Source organism: Poecilia latipinna, unplaced genomic scaffold (genome assembly GCF_001443285.1).
Source record: "Poecilia latipinna isolate Pla-1442-1.1 unplaced genomic scaffold, P_latipinna-1.0 Scaffold2693, whole genome shotgun sequence".
NCBI classification, from domain to species: Eukaryota; Metazoa; Chordata; class Actinopteri; order Cyprinodontiformes; family Poeciliidae; genus Poecilia; species Poecilia latipinna.
The window spans coordinates 4,832-26,889 of NW_015115309.1; the positions used below are offsets into that span (position 1 = coordinate 4,832).

Below are 22,058 nucleotides of genomic sequence, written 5' to 3' on the forward strand. Positions count from 1 at the left end.
ATATTCAAAAATGTTCTAAGTTGTCTTCAATACATTTTAACATGTTTGTTGCTAGAGTTGGATACAATACCCCTTTGAAGGAAAAAAAAAAAAAACAAAAAAAACAACAACTTGCAGACCTACAGTTTGCCATAAATTTTCTCACATGTCATGTCAGTGTTATTTGTGACACTAAAGGTCAGGTGAGAGTGAAAAGGTCTTCAGACAGTCTAGTGTTTTATCTGAGTCTGCAGAGAAGGATGCCATTCATTTGCACCTCTGCGACCCCTCTTCCCCATTTTTGCGTTGGAGACTTGCCTCCTTTTCATGCACAGGTGGCCCCCTCGTCCTCAGGGTCATCGCAGCTTGTTATGTAAGAAAGCAGGGAAAAAAAAAAAATCAATGAATCTTCTAGCAAGATCTTGCTTTAACAGGTTTTTGTGATTGACAGTGTTATTTGCACATTTCCGAGATAAAGTCTCAGAATCTGGACTAATAACTAATAATGGCATTCATATGAGGAATGATATGAATGTTTTATTTTCTCTCTATTCCTTGCTTTATTCCAAATGTAGCACAGCCACTGTGGATTACTTTATATATTCCAAGTAATAAGTTCTGCTTCTGTTGATTTCCAGGCTTTTCATCTGATGCAATTTATGAAACTTTTCTGCAGCAAAAGCATTGGCTACTACTACTTCTCAGGAGTCCTAATATTTGTATTAATTACTATTTATTCTCAATCTAATGCTCCTTTTGCATTTTTGGGCCTAGAAACTAAACAGCTACTTAACCTCTGACATTCACTATTGCTTGTCAGCCTGCTGGTACTTTGTTCAAAGAACTGGTTAGCAAATCCCTTAAATCCTTTGGTGATGGATGTGTTTTAAATTCCTGTCTGTATGCTGTACTTAACGTCTGCCAAGTTTAGTTTCATAAAAAATAGACATAAAGGTGGAGTTGGAACTAAGGAAGAATGCATTAAATGTTGGCTTAGATCTGGATCACTGAGAGCTGTCAGTCAGCACTTTTGCCCGCCATACTCCCAGCTTTGCAGAGCAGAAAGCACTTCACATATGCGCATGATTTTTGAACCATATTTTAGCTATTTGACGTCTAAGCTAGTAATTTTTTTTTTCATGAGTGGTTCTGCAATAAAGTGAATTAAGAATCAGTAGCATACTTGTTCTTTAAAATTAGCGGTGGACAATAATCAAAATTTCACAAGTGTCTATGCCTGTTATGGTGCAAACCAAAATTGTATTACAACTTATAAATGTTTTTCTTTGGTAGATCTGAAGATAAAAATCCAAACTCTTCCCTTCAGAGAAACTTAACACAAAATATTTTAAGAATGGGGTGTGGTTCTTTACTTATCACTACAGTGCTTGCCACAGGCAGTGAAAACACTTTCACTGTCAAATCTAAGGTGTACTCGCTTAAATAGCGATACAAATGTAAGAATATCTAACACATTATTGTATATATGGAAATATATATATATATATATATATATATATATATATATATATATATATATATATATATATATATTCTTAATTCTCATAATTCAACAAGTCTCGTAATTTTCAGATTTGTTCAGATTTGTCTTTGCCTTCATGCCTTTATCAGATTGAGAAGTTGGTCAGAGTTGATGAGGAATATAAATGGAGCTAAATACAATTCAATCCTGGAAGAAAACCTATTTGATGACGCAAAAAGATTGAAACTGGGCTGAAAGGTCACCGTGCAGCAGGACAACAACTCGAGGCATTCAGGCAGAGCTACAATGTATTGATTTAAATCGAAGATCAACAATTGCACAGACATTGTTTGTTCAGTCTGTCTGAAAAGAATAGAATTTTTAAAAATAATAATAGGATAATATTTATGTCTGTAGATGCACAAATCTGGTAGAGACTTTCCGCACTACTCTTTCTAATTGCCACTGTGTTCCATACTGTAAAATAATGTTGTTAAACAGATGGGGAGGCCGTAATTCTTAGATTTGATTTTGTAAAACATTTTGAAAACTTTTATATCTGTTACACAATCATATAAAATTATACTATTTATTGGTTTATTTGACAAAGCACACTAGTGTTTAACATTTATTAAAACTTATGTAGTTCAATGAAAAAGGCAATCATTTCTCTCTAATGCATTGTTGCAGTTTCTAACTCCTTTTCACCAAGTTACTCAGTGAAACCGATCTTTAGGACTCTGGTATCTGACTAGTCTTCTTTGCATGCAGACATGGCATGTTTTTCAAGGTAAATATTTTAAGTGCAGTGCCTTTTTAGGGTGCATGAAGAAAAAGGCAGTAGGTGAAATTGAAAACCACTTTAAATACACCCTGTAGTGTCAAACAATCAAAACTAAAGCTGCCCAGAGTACATTGGCAAAATCAGCTCGTAGAAAGCAGTTAGCTTTGGCATGAACGCCTGATGAGTAAGCTGACCATTTCTAAATATAATGTAGAGGATTGTGTAAAGAATGGGCGGCTTCTGTTCTTGTTGGAACACACACGTGGATTTGTCTTGCATGACGTGCAAAGACTTAATTTACTGTAATCCTAGGTGTGGAAGAGTAGCTCAAAGACGCTTGGAGGACGCGTCATTATGTCCTTATCTGCCTTTGTGCCGTGTTTTTCCTTAACCAGTAATTTTGTTTGGCTTGCTTTTTTCTCTTACTTCCTTAATGTCCTCGATCTTGACACATTTAATTCTCAGATTTCATGTCCCTTGTGTTCTGCAGCCCCCATATAATTTTCCTGTCCCAGAGTGTGTTGTGCAAGGAATGTCCTGGTTCTGGACTGAACAGACTGACTCTGAGTGGATCCAGGATTTGCCACGAGATTGCCCACTCCTGGTTTGGCCTGGTTATTGGAGCCAGAGACTGGACAGAGGAATGGATCAGTGAAGGCTTTGCTACTTTCCTGGAGGACATTATATGGGCCCAAGCACAACAAGTACTTATTCCTAATCATAAATATGTTCTTTTGTTTCAATTTTATTCTCAATTTTCACATACTTTTGAAGGTGTTTTTGTTTTTTTTAAATCTAGTAATAAATTGATCTGTCAGATTTTTTAAAGTAGGATGCTGAAGAGAGGCTGCAAGCAGTTAGTATCCCCTCTTTAGTAGCTAAAGGTGTCAAATTACCTCACTTTATCAAAACATGTTCTTTCTCACTTACTAAGCAGAGTAGGGCAAATTCTTACAGAGATTTTTCAATTTTATAAAAACTTCAGTCTCGTTTGCAGTTGATTTTGGAAAAACAGATGCTTTCATCATAGATTTCTTTTCACATTTGTGGTTTAAAAGCATCTTGAATATACCACAATGACAACACTTATCAGCTATGTCACAGGGAGATGGTGTGTAAAAGAAGGGACCAAAGTGCTGAAATGGCTGAAAGTCAAAGGAGCTGGCCAAGCAACATGGAGGAGGAGGAGATTTCCAAATCCAACTACAAAATAAACCGTCTAACATAATACATACAGAGTTGGACAGCAACAACCCCTCAAAAATATATATTTTAGAAAACAGTCCAAAAAAAAAAAAAAAACAGGGAGCGCATTTTTCCGTGAACTTCAGACTGAATGTGCATGTGAACCCAATCTTCGCATGCACATTCTGATAGCAATGTTTTTCTTTTCGTCTCTTGTTCCCTTCTTAATCCTATCGCTCAGTATGCTAAATAAATTTGGCCTTGTGAAATTATTCTGACCGATGAACACTTTTTTTAATGTTTCTGATACTTTACGCAGTATTGGAAACATTTCAGTCTGGTAAATATCTGACGTTTATGTGGGGGTTTGTTTGGAGGGGGAATCTTAATATTTGACAACATCTGACATGTTCTTTATTCTCTCCATTTTCTCTGCAGCTCTCTTCACGACAGACTGCAGAGCAATTTGACCTGAAGGCGTTGCTGAGGTGGAGGCGACTTTCAGATGAGTTGCAGAACTCAAATGAAGAACTTCAAATTCTTCGGTGTGTACCTCTATTTATCGCTGGTCTGCTGCTTTGTGAAGGAATTAGGAAATATTAGTACAAAATAAAAGCTTATGTGCTTTTATTTTTTGAGATGTACATTTACTTGACCACAGACACGAGTAATGTGTAATGGTACAGAAAAAGAAAAAGTCTAAGGTGAGAGAAAACGTGTCTGTTTTCTGTATTTTGTGCGTATGTGTGTGTGTGTCTAAGTATAAACTGTATGCATTCCAGGGGGACAGGTATGGCAAGAAAACATATTGAGGTGTGGTGCACCATCATGTCTCAGAAAACTCAACACATTGGAGACACCAGGCATGCACTAACTCCTCATCTCATTCTGACAATGTGGGACCCACACCCTGTTTGTTTTTATCCTGAGTGGAAGGAAATTGTCATCGGGCATTACAGCTGTGAAAACCCCCTTCCAAGAGTTAACTTTTTAAATATCTATAAATACACATATGAACATTTTAGATGTTGAATAAAAAACCTTGGAGATGGAGGGAGCTCTTGTATTTATAATGAAGTATTGATATTCATGCTTGTAAGAAGCAGTAGAAAGTGTAACAGAATGCGTATTATTGATTTCATTGCACCTTTCTGTGAAGCTTACTTCTGACTGTATCACCTTAATTAGAAATGTTGTCATCATACAATACAATGACCTTGACCAGAAATCAAATTAACTGTCTCTGAACAGTGAAAAGTGCATGGGTAATTTTTTAATAATTATTTTACTTATAAAAGGTTTACGTCAATCAAAGCTGTTGAAATCAAAAGCTTTTTTCATTCCTAAATTATTATAAGATTCAGTGACTTATATGGCAGCTAAGTACTGTGTCATGAAGGGTTTCAGAGGATAGCTTGTAGTGCGTAGAAATACACAATCACAAAATAATTAGCACCCCTAGTAAAGAATTTTGAAAAAGCCTTCATATGAATACCACATAATACCATCTTAATTAGAAAACACTTTATAAACAACAATTCAAGCTGAACAGTGTCAAAAGAATTACTTGTTTTAATGCAACAGCATAATCCCACACATCTTTAATACATTATTTAATATATTAATTTATTTAATGAATTCAATTTCATATAAAACTAATGCCACTGTAATTCAAACTTGTTTTACTTTTAAGCAACTGGAAACATTTTTATTATCAATTATCTCTAACCACTCTTAAATCGGAAAGGCAAGAGAAAATCGATTATTTTAGTGAGGCAGATGCACGTTGACCTTTGCAAGTCGGTAAATGACTAACAAGAGAATATCTTCTCATTTAAACATTTCCATATCTACAATCATAACCATTATTTATAAAATGTTAAATAACAAAATCTGTGATAGATGGGATTTATCTTTGTAGTCACGGTGAACAGGATGGTAAGACCTAAAAACACCCCCAAAGCTCATGTTTTTGGAACATCATATTTCAGTAAAACTCATATTTTAAAAGTTATTGTACACCTATTTATCAGAGTTGCCAGTAATATTGGAGGGGACCATATGCCATCCTACAGCAACATTCTTGCACATTCATTGAACAATTGGAGATTTGCTTTCTGAGATAAATGCTCAAACCTGTAAAAAAAAACAAAAAAACATTTGAAATATTTGTCTTTTGTTATTTTGCTTAGCAATAGAAAACCAGTAGGTAAGCTGGTGTATATAGACCAGACACTTACAGTTTGAGCAAGTTGGGAGTTGGTATTGGGAACTGATTAGGTAAAGTTATGGAGCCTAACATAACATTTACTTAATAGGAAATGTCACAGCCATGTTTGCAAATTTCTAGCCCGCAGTTCATGTCTAAAGTATGCTACTGGTTTAATCTTCAAAGGTAAACGATGTTTCAGTAAAACAACTAAATATGCAATTAAAATCTCCCTCTGTCTGCCTACAAGGGTGTTCCTCTACAAGGCAGACATATGATTAAGTTGGATTAGGTTTTTCGCTTCCTGCAGTATTAAATCATTGTGACTTAAGTTGCTGTCACACTGCTTCTTATCTTTCCGGGTACGTTGTTTCATAATTGGTTTAAAGATACAGAAACAAAGCACATTTTGTAAAACATCAAGTTCAGTGTGAAATATTTGTCATGTCTATAATTTGCCACAGTTTTATACAGTAGCTGCACATTCAACATTCTAATGTGGAAATGTTCATCAGTGCAGACAGGCCAACTGTATTGTGTTGCATTACATTAAGTCATATTATTGGGTTGATATATATATATATATACCCGTGTGTGTGTGTGTGTGTGTGTGTGTTTGTGTGTGTGCATTCTGTGGTATATATGGAATGTCTAAGTTGCAGCGTACATGAGAGATTTGCTGGGATCATTTTCAAATGACTAGTAAGGAAAGTAGAGGGGCTTACCATCTTTGATACTTCTGCATAGCTCTCTAAAGAGCCCAAATTGTTCTTGGCAGAGTTAGATTGAACTGTTGAGTTACGTCTGATCTAGCGGATTGATACAGTCAGCAGCTTCAAGGAATGTTTCTTTCTTCCTGCCCATCTGACGTAGATGTGTGGAAGCAAACGCGCATCTAAAAGTTGCAGGACACCAGCCCTCCAGGATTGGAAGTAAAGACTTATGCTATAGTCTGTCAATATCTGTGAGCATAACGTTGTTTCACAATAATAAAAAAAAACCCCACTTCGATGGCCACAAATGTTTAAAATCTACGACCTAGGCATCCATACTGCTTTTACAAACATTTGTTAAATTAAACAAGTCCCTCTTAGGAGCTCATTGAATTCTGGTGTGGTACTATGACAGTGTAGTAAGTCCAGTCATAAAAATTTAATTCCTGCTTCCACAGTCAAGTTTTATTGATATTATAACAAATTAGAAACAATAACAGCAACTTAGTCATGATGTGTTAGACCACATAAAATCATAGAGCAGGGTCAGTGGAGGTTAATAGTGCCAGTTTCCTCGTAGTCAAAGGCAACAGACCTTCAAACTTAAATGGTGCATGGAGCATCATGGAGTAAGTTTACATGGCTGAGCAGCTCTATTTAAACCTTCCATAACCAAATTTAATGCAAAGTACCAGATGCAGTTGCTACCAATACAGTCCGGAGCAGTGTGAATGCGTTCTCTGAAGTGGCAAATCATACTTCTTTTGGTTAGTTTGATGAGTCGCTCTAGGTTTGGCAGTTTCCAAGAGGACAGCAATGACCTGACTGTGTTGTCTAAAGTGTAATATTTGGTGTAATATAGGGGGTTTTTTCAGGAGTTAATCTTGGCCCCTTGGTTCTAGTGAAACTAGATGTTATGGCTTCATGATACCAAGAAATTTTGGAAACGTTTATGCTTCCGACTGTCAGAACAGTTTGGAGACGGCCTCTGTAGTTTCACTAGTGCAGTGGTTTCCAAACTTGGTCCTCAAGTACCCCTGACCTGCATGTTTTAGATGTGTCTCTGTCCCAACACACCTGATTCAAATGATTGTATGACTTCCTCTGCAGACACCAAATGCTACAGAAGCCTATTAACCACCCATTCATTTAAGTCAGGTGTTTGGAAGCTAGGAGACACCTAAAACATGCAGGGCAGGGTTACTTTAAGACCAGGTTTGGGAACCATTGCACCAGTGCACCCAGCACTGCTCCAGATATGAGCAGTGCTGGGTTCTCTTGTAGTGTCTGTTATTTTTGTCACACATTCTTCAGTGACGTCCAGTAACTTTTCTTTCATTTCCATGAGCTGTCCTTGAAAATTACAACACCATGAGGCCCTAGTAACATGGGCAAAATGCTAAATTTATTTAGCATTTTGTAAATCAGCTGTCAGATTGGGCAGACAGTAATTGCTTTACAGTCTGTAGGTCAGTTGAGAATGCAACATGTGCTCACATTCGTACATTATTTTGTTCACGTAAAAAGAACAGTTTGGATAATGAAAGAGAAATCTCCGAATATTTACTGTGGATGTAATCATTATCCCAATAATTGCGACCAAATTACATTGGGTTCCTTCCAGGAACTCCTCATTAGAATCATAAAGACATTAGAAGGACATTAACATCCCAGGAATACATTTTGCCATTTTAATTAAAGATTTATAGGATAACTAACACATTGCAGACTCTGTCTGATGGATTGGATAACAGTAACAAGTTCTGCCTTGCGCTTGTGGATGTACATGAAATATTATTCTCTCCTTTGTCGAACAATAGGGGGAGTGTTGCCATAGTGTGAGGAGTTGTAATTACTCTGTGAAAAATGTTTCATGTCAGAGTACCACCCATGTAAAACAAAGGATTATTTATTTATTTATTTATTTATTTATTTATTTAGCAGAAAAAAACACCAGATGAGCAGCGTTGCTTTGACTTCCAATGATCATACTGATGTGGCCGATCGGCGCAGACAGAGATGAAGAGCATCATCCTCTAAGCTCACCAGGAAATCAGACAAAAGCTAGATGGCAGGTTGTTCTTTTCAAGTTCAGTAGGTCACAATCGACAGCCTATGATCCAGCAGGGGCCCCAGTGGCCAGTGTTTATCAGACCATTTCAGATGAGTTATATTTAGGGCAGCTCGGGCCAGACGCCATTCTCCCTGCTGATTTACTGGGCTGCTAGAAGCGCTGCTCTACCTTATCCGGTTTCCACAGTCAACCCAGTGTAATTTGTCAGGATATGGCTCGCGGAGCTATAAACCTCTTTGTGTTTGTGTGCGAGTGTGTGCGTTTGACATTAGGTTCTGTCAGTAATAGCTCCCGATTTCCTTTCTTGCTCGTTCTCTCCTTCCCCAAACTCGGCCCCACCCAGGTGCATGCAGAACAACAAATGCACAGAACAGCCTTCCCCTTTTGCACACACACACTACAAGTCAGATATGAGCCCTGTTTATTCAGAAATGCATTGATGGATTGTGGGTTGTTCAACGCAGCGATTGTTTTTTTCAACCTGAAGCTTTATCTAATCCTACGTGTTAAAAAGAGGCAGAAAGTGAGGGATTTACAGGTCTATGAAGTCAATATGCGTTATCCACCAGTGACAGATCAACATTTTTCTCCTGTGTAACATGCACACACAGTGGACCTGTTTTCTCAAGAAATACATGTCCTGTCACTGCTTTTATTTCTTTAGCCAAAGTCCATCTTTTTTCTCTGACTGGCACACAGATACACACACACACATTCGCCCATGGATAAAGGATCCCCTGTTTTCTATAAGTGAACCTATGTTATCTTATCATCACTAACAGACTGATATGGGCACTTAGAGCTGAGAACTGAACAGATCTGAGAGGAAGTAAAAAAAATACAAGTGTGTCTTGACAAATTGGAATCATCTTAAAGGTGATTTTATTTCAGTTATTCAATTCAAACAATGAAGCCCATTTATAGATTTGTCAAAGAGATGTGCGATTTCATGTTAATTTATGGTTATTATTGCATGTTGGTAAAAAAAAAAAAAGGAAAAAAAAGACTTTTAATACAGAATTATTGACACAAAGACATAAAGTCCTGCTGGAAATTTAAATTGGCATCTTGTTAAGCTTGTAAACCAAGGCAGACGGCTATGGTGACTTTCAACTAAACACAGTGAACCAACACCAGATGATTACGTAGATCCTCAAACCAACACAGACTGAGGATATTTCACACTGAACCTCATGAAACTTTGATTCTGTGCTTCTCGCTTTTTCCTTTGGTCTCTGGGATCTTAAGTTTGAAATGAAATTCAATTTTACATTAATCTGGAAAGAGAATTTCGGACTGTAATCTACCTAATTCCTTTTCTCCTCAGCCCAGGTATGACCATCCTGTCTTTGTTTGCAACTCAGGAGTTTCTATGCGGCTGTTCTTCAAGCTCTGAGTCCAGCTGCAGACCAAACCTCCAAACTCTCAAATGAGTTTTGCAATCCTCTCAACGCTGTGGTTTTCATGGTTGCTCCTGCACCTTTTCTACCACACTCTTTCTTTTTTTCCCCCAATAAACTTTCCAAATAAAACAGTCAGCTTCTTTAACAGTGCCGTTCTGTGGCTCACCCTCCTTGTAGACGTCTGCAGTCAGCAGTCTTCCCCATGATTGCATATTATAGTCATAACATCAAATTTCTGAATTAAAATTATTTTATTTTGGAATTTCTGAGAAATTTACTTTGGAGTTTTCTTTAGCTGTAGGCTTTAATAATCAAAATGAACAGAAATTACCTGAAATATGTCTGTCATAAATCTGCATAAAATAACGGTTTCCCTTTTTGAACCTATTACCAAAATATACTTACTTTCATCACAATACAGGACACTAAGATATACCTCTTATTTGTTGGTAAGTAAAATAATAAAACACTCAAGTGGTTCCTTCATATTTTAAGGTAATTCAGTTCACCTCAGGCTGAGAATATTAGTGCAAACTTTGGCGCAATTTCCCCAAAGTCTCATCTTGAATAGAAATACATCCTCGGATGCACGATGAAAGCTGTTGCAAGTGTCCAGTCAAATTTAGAAATTCCAGGAAGCTGATGACTTCCTCTCTCAGTCTGTTTAACAAACCAAACATTCCTGTCTCTCTCCTGTCCTCGATTTCTCCCTCACCACTTGCTCCTTCTGCCAGCCGCCGCAATCTACTTCATCTCCACCCGTACCCCACTCTTCTGCTCATCGTGTGGGAGAGACGGATGAAAAGTTTGACTGTTGACTCATTCCTCACACCCGAAGCCATACCTGGTTTATCTGAATCTCCGGTTTGCGTGGTCGATCTCACTGCTCATCTGTTTTTTGTGCATACGTCCGCCTGGTCTAGTCATGAAGCGCTCCCGTAGAAAAGTGCTAGGCAGTGATGAAGGGGGTATTGATCGCTGGGCCAGGCGCCTGCTGTATCGACTCGGTGGGAGGGTGATCCTTCAAGGCCTTCCTATTGGCACACGGAGTTAATCTGCTCATCCTGATCGATGCCAGCTAACTGAAGCTATCACTGCACGCCGTCCCATGTCAGGGCTTTGTTTGCCCGTTTCTTTATTGGTTTTATGTGTGTTTGTTGGTGTGTTTATGGAGGTTTAAGGCATGATTTGTGCTTAGGTGACATAAAATGTTAAATGCAGAGTTCTGGTAGTCAGGGGTGCTTTATTTATAGAAGTGTTATATGTTTGCATCGTGACTCATAGGTAGTAAAGTCCGAGTGCAGCATTGTGAGGTCATATAAAGTCTATAGTACTCCATTATAAATCTGAAGCTTGAGTTCCTGCCTGCCTCAGGCGATGCATGGCAACTGGGCAATCTCTTCGTTCACAAGTGAGAGATTGCCTGACCGGGTGGATTTAGTGATGCTGACAGTGAAGTCTTGATATGTAGAAACTGTCGTTTTCCTGCTTCTGAAATGTCACTAATATTAGTGTAATATGGACTTTCTGTCCATAGAGTCTTTGTCTTTATCTTCTATTTTGTTCGTGCACTGTTTTTCTTCCCACTACTCAATGATTGATTGATTGAATGATTGATTCTAGAACTATGCTCAAACACATGGCCTTTAAGATAAGGTTCTTTGCCAGAATCCTCATAACCAATTTTTCATCAAAGATGGCCAAATCTCTACATAAAAAGCAAACAAATAGAAAATATGGGTGAAAATATAAAAATGTGTAGCTTGAATAAACAATGTAGCAATTGTGTGACAGTGTGTAACAATGCAACTCCAGTTAATTGTTAACCAGAACATGTATATCAATGTCTCCTTAAAAGAGTGTCTACAATATTGCACAGGGGAGTTGAAAGGTTTTAAAACTTTTGTGTGATTTTGTTTATACTTTTACTTGTTTGCTTTCCTGTAGACCGAACATGGACAGAACTGGTCAAGTCAGCGACTCTGGCTCCTCCACAATCAAACACGCTCTTAACCCCGACAAAACATTCATGCAAGTCCACTATCTCAAGGTAAGAGACTAATGTATTAAAGGCAGGAAGGAAATAAGAAAATAGAACCAGAGGTATACAGAGGAAAAATATATAAAGTACTGGAACTGCAGCGTTGGCATATTAAATGATAAGAGTGATTCTAGATTGTCCTTTCAATTGTCCTGCCAAAAAGCTCCAGTGTGCTTGGACCCGCCGTTGAGTTTATTTGTGTTTCTGTGATGGATCATGTTTTGTTCCCTGCCTAGGGCTACTTCCTTCTCAGGTTCTTGGCCAGTGAAGTTGGGGACCAGCACTTAATTGACTTCTTCAGATTATTTGTGAAGAAATACCATGGACAACTTATTTTGTCTCAGGTGAGACTGAAGTTCTTTGAGAGGAATATTTTTGTCTGCTAGTATTGATGCTTGGCAAAATTGTGATTTTGCTTTAACACCTCCCATTGGTTAAAACAATAAAAAAGAAATAAAAAAAATAGAATTAAAAAATTGCGTATGCACGCTATGTTGGATTTCAGTCAAAAACCCTATTCTCTTTCAACAAGTGATGCCATTGTCACTGTTAAACTACATTGAGACAGATGGGGAAAAAAAAACCCATGAAAATATCTAAAATTTTTCCATATGCAAAATGGACCAATGCTTTGATGTGGCATATATGTCTTTTTTTTTATTTTTCAATATTAGTGGTTGCAGCTTATGTTCAGGTGCACTCAGTAGTCTAGAAATTATACTACATATGGTTATAAAGAAACCACAATATGAGTCATTTTCTCTCACATCTCTCACTTTTTGCCATGAGTATTTCCACTGACTTTCAGTTTATATGAATGACTGAGAAAATGGTAATTGGTGTCAGAGAAAACTCAAGATGCAATTACTTTGGGAGAAGCTTAGAATTTTCTTTAGAGTTATGATGCCAACACTATTGCTGCCTGCTGACACAACTTTTGTATTACAGCACCTTTCATTATAACCTTACCACGCTTGAAAATGCTAATAAAAACACTTAAAATGAGAGAAATAATGTCTTTCTATATTTAAGATAACATTTCAAGTCGTGCAGCCAATTGAAGACCAATTTTAATGTTCAGCGTTCAGCTCCGTGTATGAGCAGATATGCAGACGTTTATCCTGCTGACACCAGCACCTGAACAATAACACCTGGGAGTCTGTACGCGTGCGCGTGTATGCATGTGATTCATTCCACCTGGCTCCTGCATCTGCAGTGGCAGATTGGATCTTCTCACTAAATAATGGATGTAACATAAACATGGTCTGACCTTGCACACTTGACTTAACATCAGGTATGCCTTGCTGTCTCTTACACTCTTCCTCCCACATCTCACTTTATGCCTCCCATTTCTTCTCATCGTGTTTTTTTTTTATTTATTTTTTCCCCTAACAGGATTTCCTGCAAATGTTCCTGATTACCTTCCCACACTTGGAGAGGTATGTAAGTGGCAGCAATTACTGTTTAATTCATGAATTATATGAACCTCTGAATCCATTACCCTGCGTTAAAGTAGGGGATTTCCATTCCAGTCAAATAGCAGAAACCTTTAATAATCTTTTCTTTTTTTTTCTCCCCAAAAGTAGCTTAAGCATTTTAGTCTTGGATGATGATGATAGCTTAATGTGAAATAGGAAGGCTTCTGTTGATTTACTCTCTGTGGAGGTCCTGGTGTGGAAACAATCAGTCTAATAAAGCTTCAAACACCAATCTGGTTAACTGAACAGTCTCATCCACTCTCATATTAATTGAAGTGTAAAAGGATAACTGCTCCTCCTGCTCTCCTCCTCTCTCATTTTCTCTCTGTCTCTCTGCTTTATCATTCAATTCACCATCTTTTCTGATTGCCTCATTAACCTCTTCCTGCATCTTCCCGTTTCTCGGTCTGTATTTCACATTAGCTCTCCCAGCCTTCAAACTTTCTGTTGCAAGCTCTGTTTTTGCCTCACCTTTTGTCTGCCGTGAATCTTGTCGTCTTGCCTTCTCTGTCAGGTGGAGCGTGCTGCTGGACCAGTCAGTAATTGATTGAATTAGACAGAGAGAGTTGGGCACAGTCAATATTTGGATGTGATCCCTCTGTCTGTAAACAACACAAAAAGACAAGAAGGATTTAGGATCAAAGTACCGGTTTGTTTAGGGTCATGGCTGCTTTTTGCATGTTCATACATTAGTGGATAAAGTAATCAAGACATAATCAATATAGAATATAGGATTATGCAAATCTATACAAAAGATAGCTTTTTCCTGAGATCTCCATCCTATGTAAACTCATTTCTCTGTTAATTACCAAATAATAATCTGGAAACCGCAATAAAGTTGCCCCTCAGGTACATGAAATATGGGTAAATTTGAGCCTTAAATGCTCCCGTGAGACCAAAACCTTATGTCTCAGTACTTCTATTATGAACCAACTCATCTTGCCAAAACCTAAGGCTTTTCTAGTAAAGCCTGTGATGTTTGTGCAGATTGTAACATTTTATGCTCATTGTACATCTGAATATGGATTTGCTAATGATCATTAAAAGCCATATATTATAACTTTTTTTTAATATAACTTTTCCTTCTCAGCTGTGCTTAGACTAATTGTCCATATCAGTTAGAGGAGGAAATAAGGGGGAAAATTACCACAAAGCAGCTGGTAATTCCAAGGAAAATTGCTAGAGTCATGATGTTACATACAGGATACCAAACTCTGGCATCAATAATCAACACAGCGCCTACCCAAGAAGAAAGTAGTGATAACAAATTCTCTTCCTGGAATGTGGGTTTTTAAGGGGAGGACTTATCTTCTGACTTCTCTGGTAAGGAGGATGAAGTCAGGGGAAATGTTTTCTTTGAGGCAGTGGCTGGGAGGCCAAACAGTCTGACACCACATCTGTGGAAATAAAAGTGTTTTTTGTCAAGCCTACTACCTGTTATTTGCCATAGCCTTTAGATAGTCGTTCTATTTTCTGATCCAGTTTTAGCCAGCATTGCCGTTGATGAGCATTTGCCAGTGTTCCTTTTTTTTTTTCTTAATGCTAAAGATGCAACTGAGTGGTTTAGGAAATGCGTAGAGAAATATTGTAGCTGCAGTGAATGGAAACAGCTGAAAGTCTCGTCTTTCTACACATCGTCAGTCTGTGTATTAATCCTCACAGTTTATCTGCACCACGGTAATGTCCAAAATGGACACCTTATGTCGTACAGCTAAGGCACAAAAAAGACACGTCAAGTTAATGTGAGGAAAATGTATCTGGAATTTGTTTTAAAATTATTCTTGGAATTGAAAAAACAAGGAACATTTTGAATATAATTTATTTGTGTTAGACTTTAGTGTGCTTTCAGGATCTAAAATATTATATCCACCATGTAAATTACCAAACATTATCATTAGTCTGTATTGTTAGCAAAATAACTAAAAATTACAAAATAAAACTCAGCCGATGTCAGTGAGCAAAGAGTAAAGCCTGGTCCCTACTAAGTGCCTGTGTGCTTAATTTATTTTTAGCCACATTAACTGTGGCATGACTGATTTGTCTGTTGACCCCTTGTCCCTGTTTAGACATATTTACAACCCTCACTGACATGCTTTCGGTTTTGCTTGCTAGTATTACTTTTTGCATAAATTCACACAGCATAATTGACATTTAATGAACCTTACTGCAGTTTAAATTTGAATCTGGGAGACGGGATTTTCAAGTAGCTAAACTGAAAATTAACACAAGAAAAGGAAGATTGTTTTTAAAAACCACCTCTTTAAATTAATATGGAAGCACTATTTAATGTCTAATTCTGTAATTCTGAGTAAATGGTAAAAAAAAAAAAAAAAAAAAAAATATTTTGAGGAAGGTCCTATTGGAATATATTTGGCAAATGTATAAAGCCAGTAATTGAGCCTCTGTTAGGGGAGCATAGCTGTAAAAATAAAGATGGAAATGAGAACATTTCATTTAAAAAATGGCCTCTTTAATGGACTGAATCTCACGGCACACAGTAAAAGCTTCAGTGCGAGAGAGTGGAGACTTTTTTTTTTTTTTTTTAAACACAGCCAGAAAGATTAATAGTGTGGTGAAGGGTATGCCGTATGGTTACTCTTCTACTCTGCGTGTGCTTCAGAGTTTGCATACCTACTGCTGACTGCTTGTGGAATGTTTGTTTGCACACACATTTGTCTTTGCGTGTTGCTTCGGTCACTGTGGCGGTTCTGTCCGAGACGGTTTTCATCCACTAAACATACACTTTGTCTCATAGACGCAGCTACACTTTTTCATACAAATGTTTGTCTGCATGACATGCATACGTCTAAATCCTATTCATTGTCTGTACATGTCTGTTTACTCTATCTTGTATAGGAAGACGGGTGTGTCCATGATTTTTGTTTTTTTGTTTTTTTGTTTAAGGTGTTGGCCCAAACTCAAGCCCGCCAGAACCCTTCCAGCTTTTTCCCAGAGACGTGTTTTTTAAAAGGGTTTCTTGGGCAATAACAATCATCACTGTAATAATAGGAATAAAACTAACACTTGTGCCATTGTGTTCCAGAAAGGGCCTCACCCTCAGTGCTATTTACGCCGACTGGCTTGATCGACCGGGAATTCCAGAGGTATGAGAAGTCTCTTTTGCAATCTGCCTTTTTAATGAATGAAAGTGTAAATTTCTAAATGAGGCTTCTGCTCTGAGAATTTATTGTATTAACCTTTATGTGCCACAGCAGAACTGGCAGGACTTTAAAGACAGTTTCCCAAAAATTGTAGTTCTTCATTTTAAATCAGTGATTTTTTTTTTTTTTTTTTTTTTTTTTTTTTTTTTTGGTCTCACTTCTTTAGTACTGTTGGTGCAAACATGCTGTACCACCAGATAAGGAAAGACATAACATTGGAGGATATCTTTTGAACATCTCTAAACATCTGTGTAATACAACTCTCATAATCAAAATGATGCCCCCTATTAGATGTAAATAACTGGATAAATACTCCAGCTTAAATGTGGTGTGACTGTTTGCCAGAAGGGATTGAACAACTGCTTGATGATGATTGCTTCCCTGCTAACAGCTTTTCCTGGGAACTGGAAAAAAAAAAAATATGGATATTTATGTAGAAAGATAAATATCTAGATCACTGTCAATTAATTTATATATAAATTATTTATCTATTTATATTTATCTATTTATAAATCCTACAGGAGGGTGTTCAGCCATCAATTACTGAGTGATTCGCTACCATTTATTATTATTATGTTTAGTGACCGATTACTTCTCATAAAGGGTCAAGTTGTTGTGATTTGGATAGCTTTCTTTCCCTTAATAGATAAAATAATTATTTAAAAACAGCATTCAGTTTACTCAGGTTTCCCTTATCAGATTTTAAAATGTATTCGATCTCCTGAAACACATATGCGAGACAAAAAAAAAAAAAGGCTAAAAAATGAAATCTATGTAATTGTAAGTTATAGATTGTTATTTTATCTGAGCAACACAGCTCCTCCACTGGCCTCTAGCTGGGAAAAATACCCCCAGTCATAGATTATTGGATTACAAATACACACCCACACGATCAATCCACTTTAACGGCTTCTTCAATTCTCCTATTTCTATGGTAACTGATCTTAATTACCACACAGCGTACGTGCAAATTTTGTGTGTCTGTGTTTTGTCCTTTTTTTTTTTTTTGCATGACTGTCTGGGAACATTCACCTTCTAGATTACGTGCTGATGTAACTAGAGCCTTTCAGGGGCCTCTGAGGGTGGGAAGGACACTGTGGAGGGGACTTCTGTTTTCTCCTACCTGATTGGATAAGGGTTGAGTGCTTCTGCACAGGCTCGCTTGTTTATTTATTTATTTTTGTTTTGATGTGCCAGTCACTGGCTAAGTAGATCAGCCAGATCGATTAAAACCTCTTACAAATGCGAGCACTTGTCCATTGTGTACACGACACACAAACACATTTAAAAAAAAAATCTTTCCCGGGTTGTCTCGCTCTTTATCGCCACAGACTCCCTTTTTTTGCCCCCCAATCCGGTCTGGAAAAAAAAAAAAAAAAAAAGAGGCAGGAAATGGTTTGGCCTAATAATAAACAATGACACACACCAATCCTGGAAAAAGAGATGGGGAATGAGAGAGAGCCTATTTTAGATATTTTAGTTTAGATGAGTAAGCAGTCCCTTTGGAGGGGGATAGAAGTAGTCTCAGATACGATGGCTGAACATAGGCCAGCCTTGATGTGCCAAAACTTTCATTCTGATATATTTTTCTCCAATTTTTAAATCTAAATAATTATTGATTAATATGTTTAGATTGTTACATGTTTATCTTGCAAAAGTGCTCATACTCTTGTGAACAGTTTCATATTTGTTCTCATAACAATCACAAACATGAATAGTTGTGAATGTAAAATGAAAAAGACATTTTTATATGAAAGTCAGAAAAAACAATTATTAAGTAAAACAATTATTACATTTTATTTATGGAAAGTCATTTGGGGTTCGTCTCTCCCAGCTGTGCACATCTGGAAAAGGACATTTCTGCCCATTCTGTCTTGCAAAGAAGCTCATGTTCAGTCAAATTGGATAGAGAGGATCTGTGAACTAAGTTTCAAAACTTGCAACAGATTCTCAATTAGATTGAAGTCTGGACCTTTGATTGGATCATTTTAACACTTTTGGTCCATGGCCGGTAGCAGGCCATGGACTAAATTGAAGGTGGCTCTTTTGCCTTGTGGCTTACTTGGTTTACATTAAACAATGACATACTTGTTTTTTTTTTTTTTTATTGGTTTTGGTTTGTTTCATTCTTCTGTTCACTGCCCCTATAAAAAGACAGCCCCAAAATATTATAGAGCTATATCTTTTCATGATTCAAATCTTACATAGGATTTGTCTTAGGTTGGAGTTTCCAGAAGTAATGCAAACCTTTCTAAAAATAAATAAATACATGTTGGGTTTCTTTCTGTACTCAAAAAGAAATGCAGCAGCCAAAACTCAACGATTTGTCAAAGTGTGGACATTATAGAAAATCTGAAATAACGAGTTAGGTTGGATATAAAAATATTAACTCTGCTCCTTTTATTTTTTTACTTTTTGGCATGTTTTGACATCAAAACATGCAAAATATACCAAATTTCCCAGATTTCTAGACTAGGATATATCATTCCTATTTAGGAGTCTAGATTTTAAAATGCACAAGATCTAAGTCAGACCAGATGTCACAAAAACAGTAGCAGAAGACTTTACCACTATCCAAAAGTCAGAATCTGATTGTCTAATTACATGAGAGACCTGCAGAAAATACGATCTAAAACTACTCAAGCAGTTTAATATTTTGTAGTCAAATTCTAAAAATTTTATTAGAAGTTAACAAAAATAACTGAAATAAAAATTATTTCTAAAAAAAAAAACTTTTTTTTTTCTGAAAAATGCTTCAGAACCCTGTAAATACAGAAGCAGAAACATCACAGAAGATTCATTAAACCTACATAAAATATAAACGGATATTTTTTGCCAGCCTATGAAGTGTGCATTTGTGATGAATATGTAACCAGAACAATGACATTTATAGGGTTAGAGCTACACATTAGAAAAACATCAGCTTAGATCAGTCCACATTTTCCTCACTCAGATGTTTCTGTTCCATGAACACAACAGTCAAACCAAAAATTTACTGTGAGGCAGAGCAGTAATAGCATACCAGATACTACATGCATTCAGTCCTTTGTGATTGCATTATTATGAACATTGACATTTGCACTGTGGATTGTAATTATACTTATCGTTCAGCTCTTCATTGACTCTATTTATTGAATAATACAAAAACTCAACCAGCTCAACTCATATGCTAAGGGGGTCCTATTATAATAAAAATATGTTTTTCTGTGCTGATAGTCTCACAGTTGGGACTGGCAGTTGGGTGTCTGCCAACTCAAAACCTCAGAAACAACTCAGACCTGTCACTTGTTTTTGAGCCCTTAAGGTTCAGTGAGCTGTTCAGACTTACAACAGAAATATATGTCACTTCTTCTGTTCAAAGGAGAAAACATCCTGCCTTCTTATTTTTATCTCTTCCCAACTTTTTTGTTGTTTAAGTCACAATGACCGTATCTAAAAAGTGAATGGAGATTCACTGATCAGTTTGTGGACGATTCTCGGTCTTTACAAAGCTTTATAAAGTGCTGATGACATAATGTTTAATTTATTTTTTGTTGATTCCAGTTTCTCTTTGCGATCCATAATTAACTTTATTAAAAAAAAATAAAATAAATCCAACATTCCAGGCTATTGGTGATCACTAATTATTTATATTAGAAATGGAGGCAAGATCACTCAATGTGTGTGTGAGAGAAGTTGCTGTAACACAGCCTTTTTCTATATTAAAACAGACTAAAAACTTTACTGCATTGACATTTAGTGTTGGAGACGAGCATCTGTACACTGAAGAGCAGTCTCTTGACCTCTAATTTACATTTGAGTTTTCCAAAGGTTGCCAAATTCCCAAATCCAGCCTTTTAAGTTACAGAGGATGAAAGCTGAAAATGATCAAACAGAGCAACTTGTCTGCAATATGTTTAGTCTACATGTTTTGCTTAAAAGTAGCAGCATGACGGAACAGCTTAGCTTTTGATTTCAATAGTTTCCTTTTAAGTAGCTTCTTATACTCTTTTTTTTTATGCTTCCTCTGATTATTAAACAGCACATTGACCAGTAAGGTGGCTAACTTTGAGTCTTCCACACTGAAGAGTGTGGAAGTTGTATGGTTTAGGCATGGCACGTTCATTAATTGGAAAAATATTCAAGATTTGCCTTTCACACTTACTGACCAGAGGTCAGGGAAGGTCAATATCATATTCATCTGGTTCAGGTCACCAGTTAATTTTTGATGCACCTTTAAATCTTCATTCTTAAGTTATATATTATTCACATAACCATAGACATCAGGACAGTAGTAAAACTCTGCCAGTGCCTTGTTGGTGGTATTGGTTCTATGTAGATTTGATCTACCTAGCAGGTCACTCCACTATGTTGCTAAGGTGCAAAATCTTACCAGTGTAGACGCGTTAAACACATGAAGTCATCCATTGTGTCCGAAAATGAGGGACGTCGCCACAGTGCCACTATTTGTTCTCTACATACACTCTTCATTTAGAAACTGATATGCCACAAATGACAGTTTTGAATCCAACAGTTGACATGATTTATCGCCTCCTTGTTTGCTGAAGGAACGTGAGATGAGACCTTTAGATGTCGTCCAATATTGATCCAAAAGAGAAACACAGCACAGCCTCAAAAACAGGACCAGGGTGTCAGATGTAGACAAAGGGCTTTTTGTCCAGAGAATAGTTGTTGAGATCCAAACAGCAAAAGAGCTATGTGTGGTATCCTGTTACACAATGCCAATTTACTGCCTCAACACTCACTACATTCTATACTGCCCACTCCAACACCTCTCTCTCTGCCTCAGTACATCTGATGCTGCTGAAGTACCTTTGTTTTGTTTTTTTTTGTTTTTTTTTAAGTCATGAAGTACTCAGGCATGCAGTTATACTACTGTACTTGGTGTGTGTGCGTGTGTGTGTGGCTATGGTAACTATGATGGCTAAAATGCTGCACATGCATGTGTGGGAACATCTGTGAAGTGTGTGTAATGGGCAGAAGATGCTGCTTCCAGCTTGATTATCAGAGCGTTTAAAGGTACCTTGATTCCATGCACTACTTTTCGTCCCCTTATTCTCTCAACATCATCATTGCAAGCGCCCAGTATTATTGTCTAGCAGGAAAGCTGAGATCACTTCATACTATTTCCCGACAGACTTTATGGGGACTCTGATTTGGTTTTCCAGCAGAACTTGGCACCTGCTTGCATTACCAAAAATGCCAATACCTGCTTTAATGACCGTGGCATCACCAGATCTAAATCCATAGATAACTTATGGAGTATTATCAAAGGGAAGATGGGAAACCCCATACCTGAGAATGTAAATGTGATTGGAAAGCCACCATAAAACCAGCCTTAGATTAAAACATACTGAAATGCAGCTGTATAATTCGCTGCACTGCAATCTTAAGGTGAGAAGCTCTGGTCAGGGCTCCTCCCTCTACGTAGGTGTTTGCATGACCAGCGGTGTGTGTGTGTGTGTGTGTGTGTGTGTGTGTGTGTGTGTGTGTGTGTGTGTGAGTGAGAGAAAACAAGAGAGGGAGAGAGAGTGCGTGAGTGATTGTG

The 22,058-nt window shown here is 37.2% G+C and overlaps 1 protein-coding gene across 2 annotated transcripts in view; it reads left to right on the forward strand.

The window, feature by feature from the left end:
* Positions 1-2,696: 2,696 nt before the first annotated feature.
* Positions 2,697-22,058, forward strand: part of LOC106938801 (aminopeptidase O-like) — a 69,391-nt gene continuing 50,029 nt past the window's right edge. For both annotated transcript variants that reach the window (XM_015020970.1, XM_015020971.1), the window contains exons 1-6: positions 2,697-2,950; positions 3,870-3,976; positions 11,778-11,880; positions 12,108-12,215; positions 13,267-13,310; positions 16,393-16,453. In XM_015020970.1, coding sequence (XP_014876456.1) covers positions 2,717-2,950; positions 3,870-3,976; positions 11,778-11,880; positions 12,108-12,215; positions 13,267-13,310; positions 16,393-16,453 — 657 coding nt within the window. In that variant the 5' untranslated portion in view covers positions 2,697-2,716. The remainder of the gene's footprint in view (positions 2,951-3,869; positions 3,977-11,777; positions 11,881-12,107; positions 12,216-13,266; positions 13,311-16,392; positions 16,454-22,058) is intronic.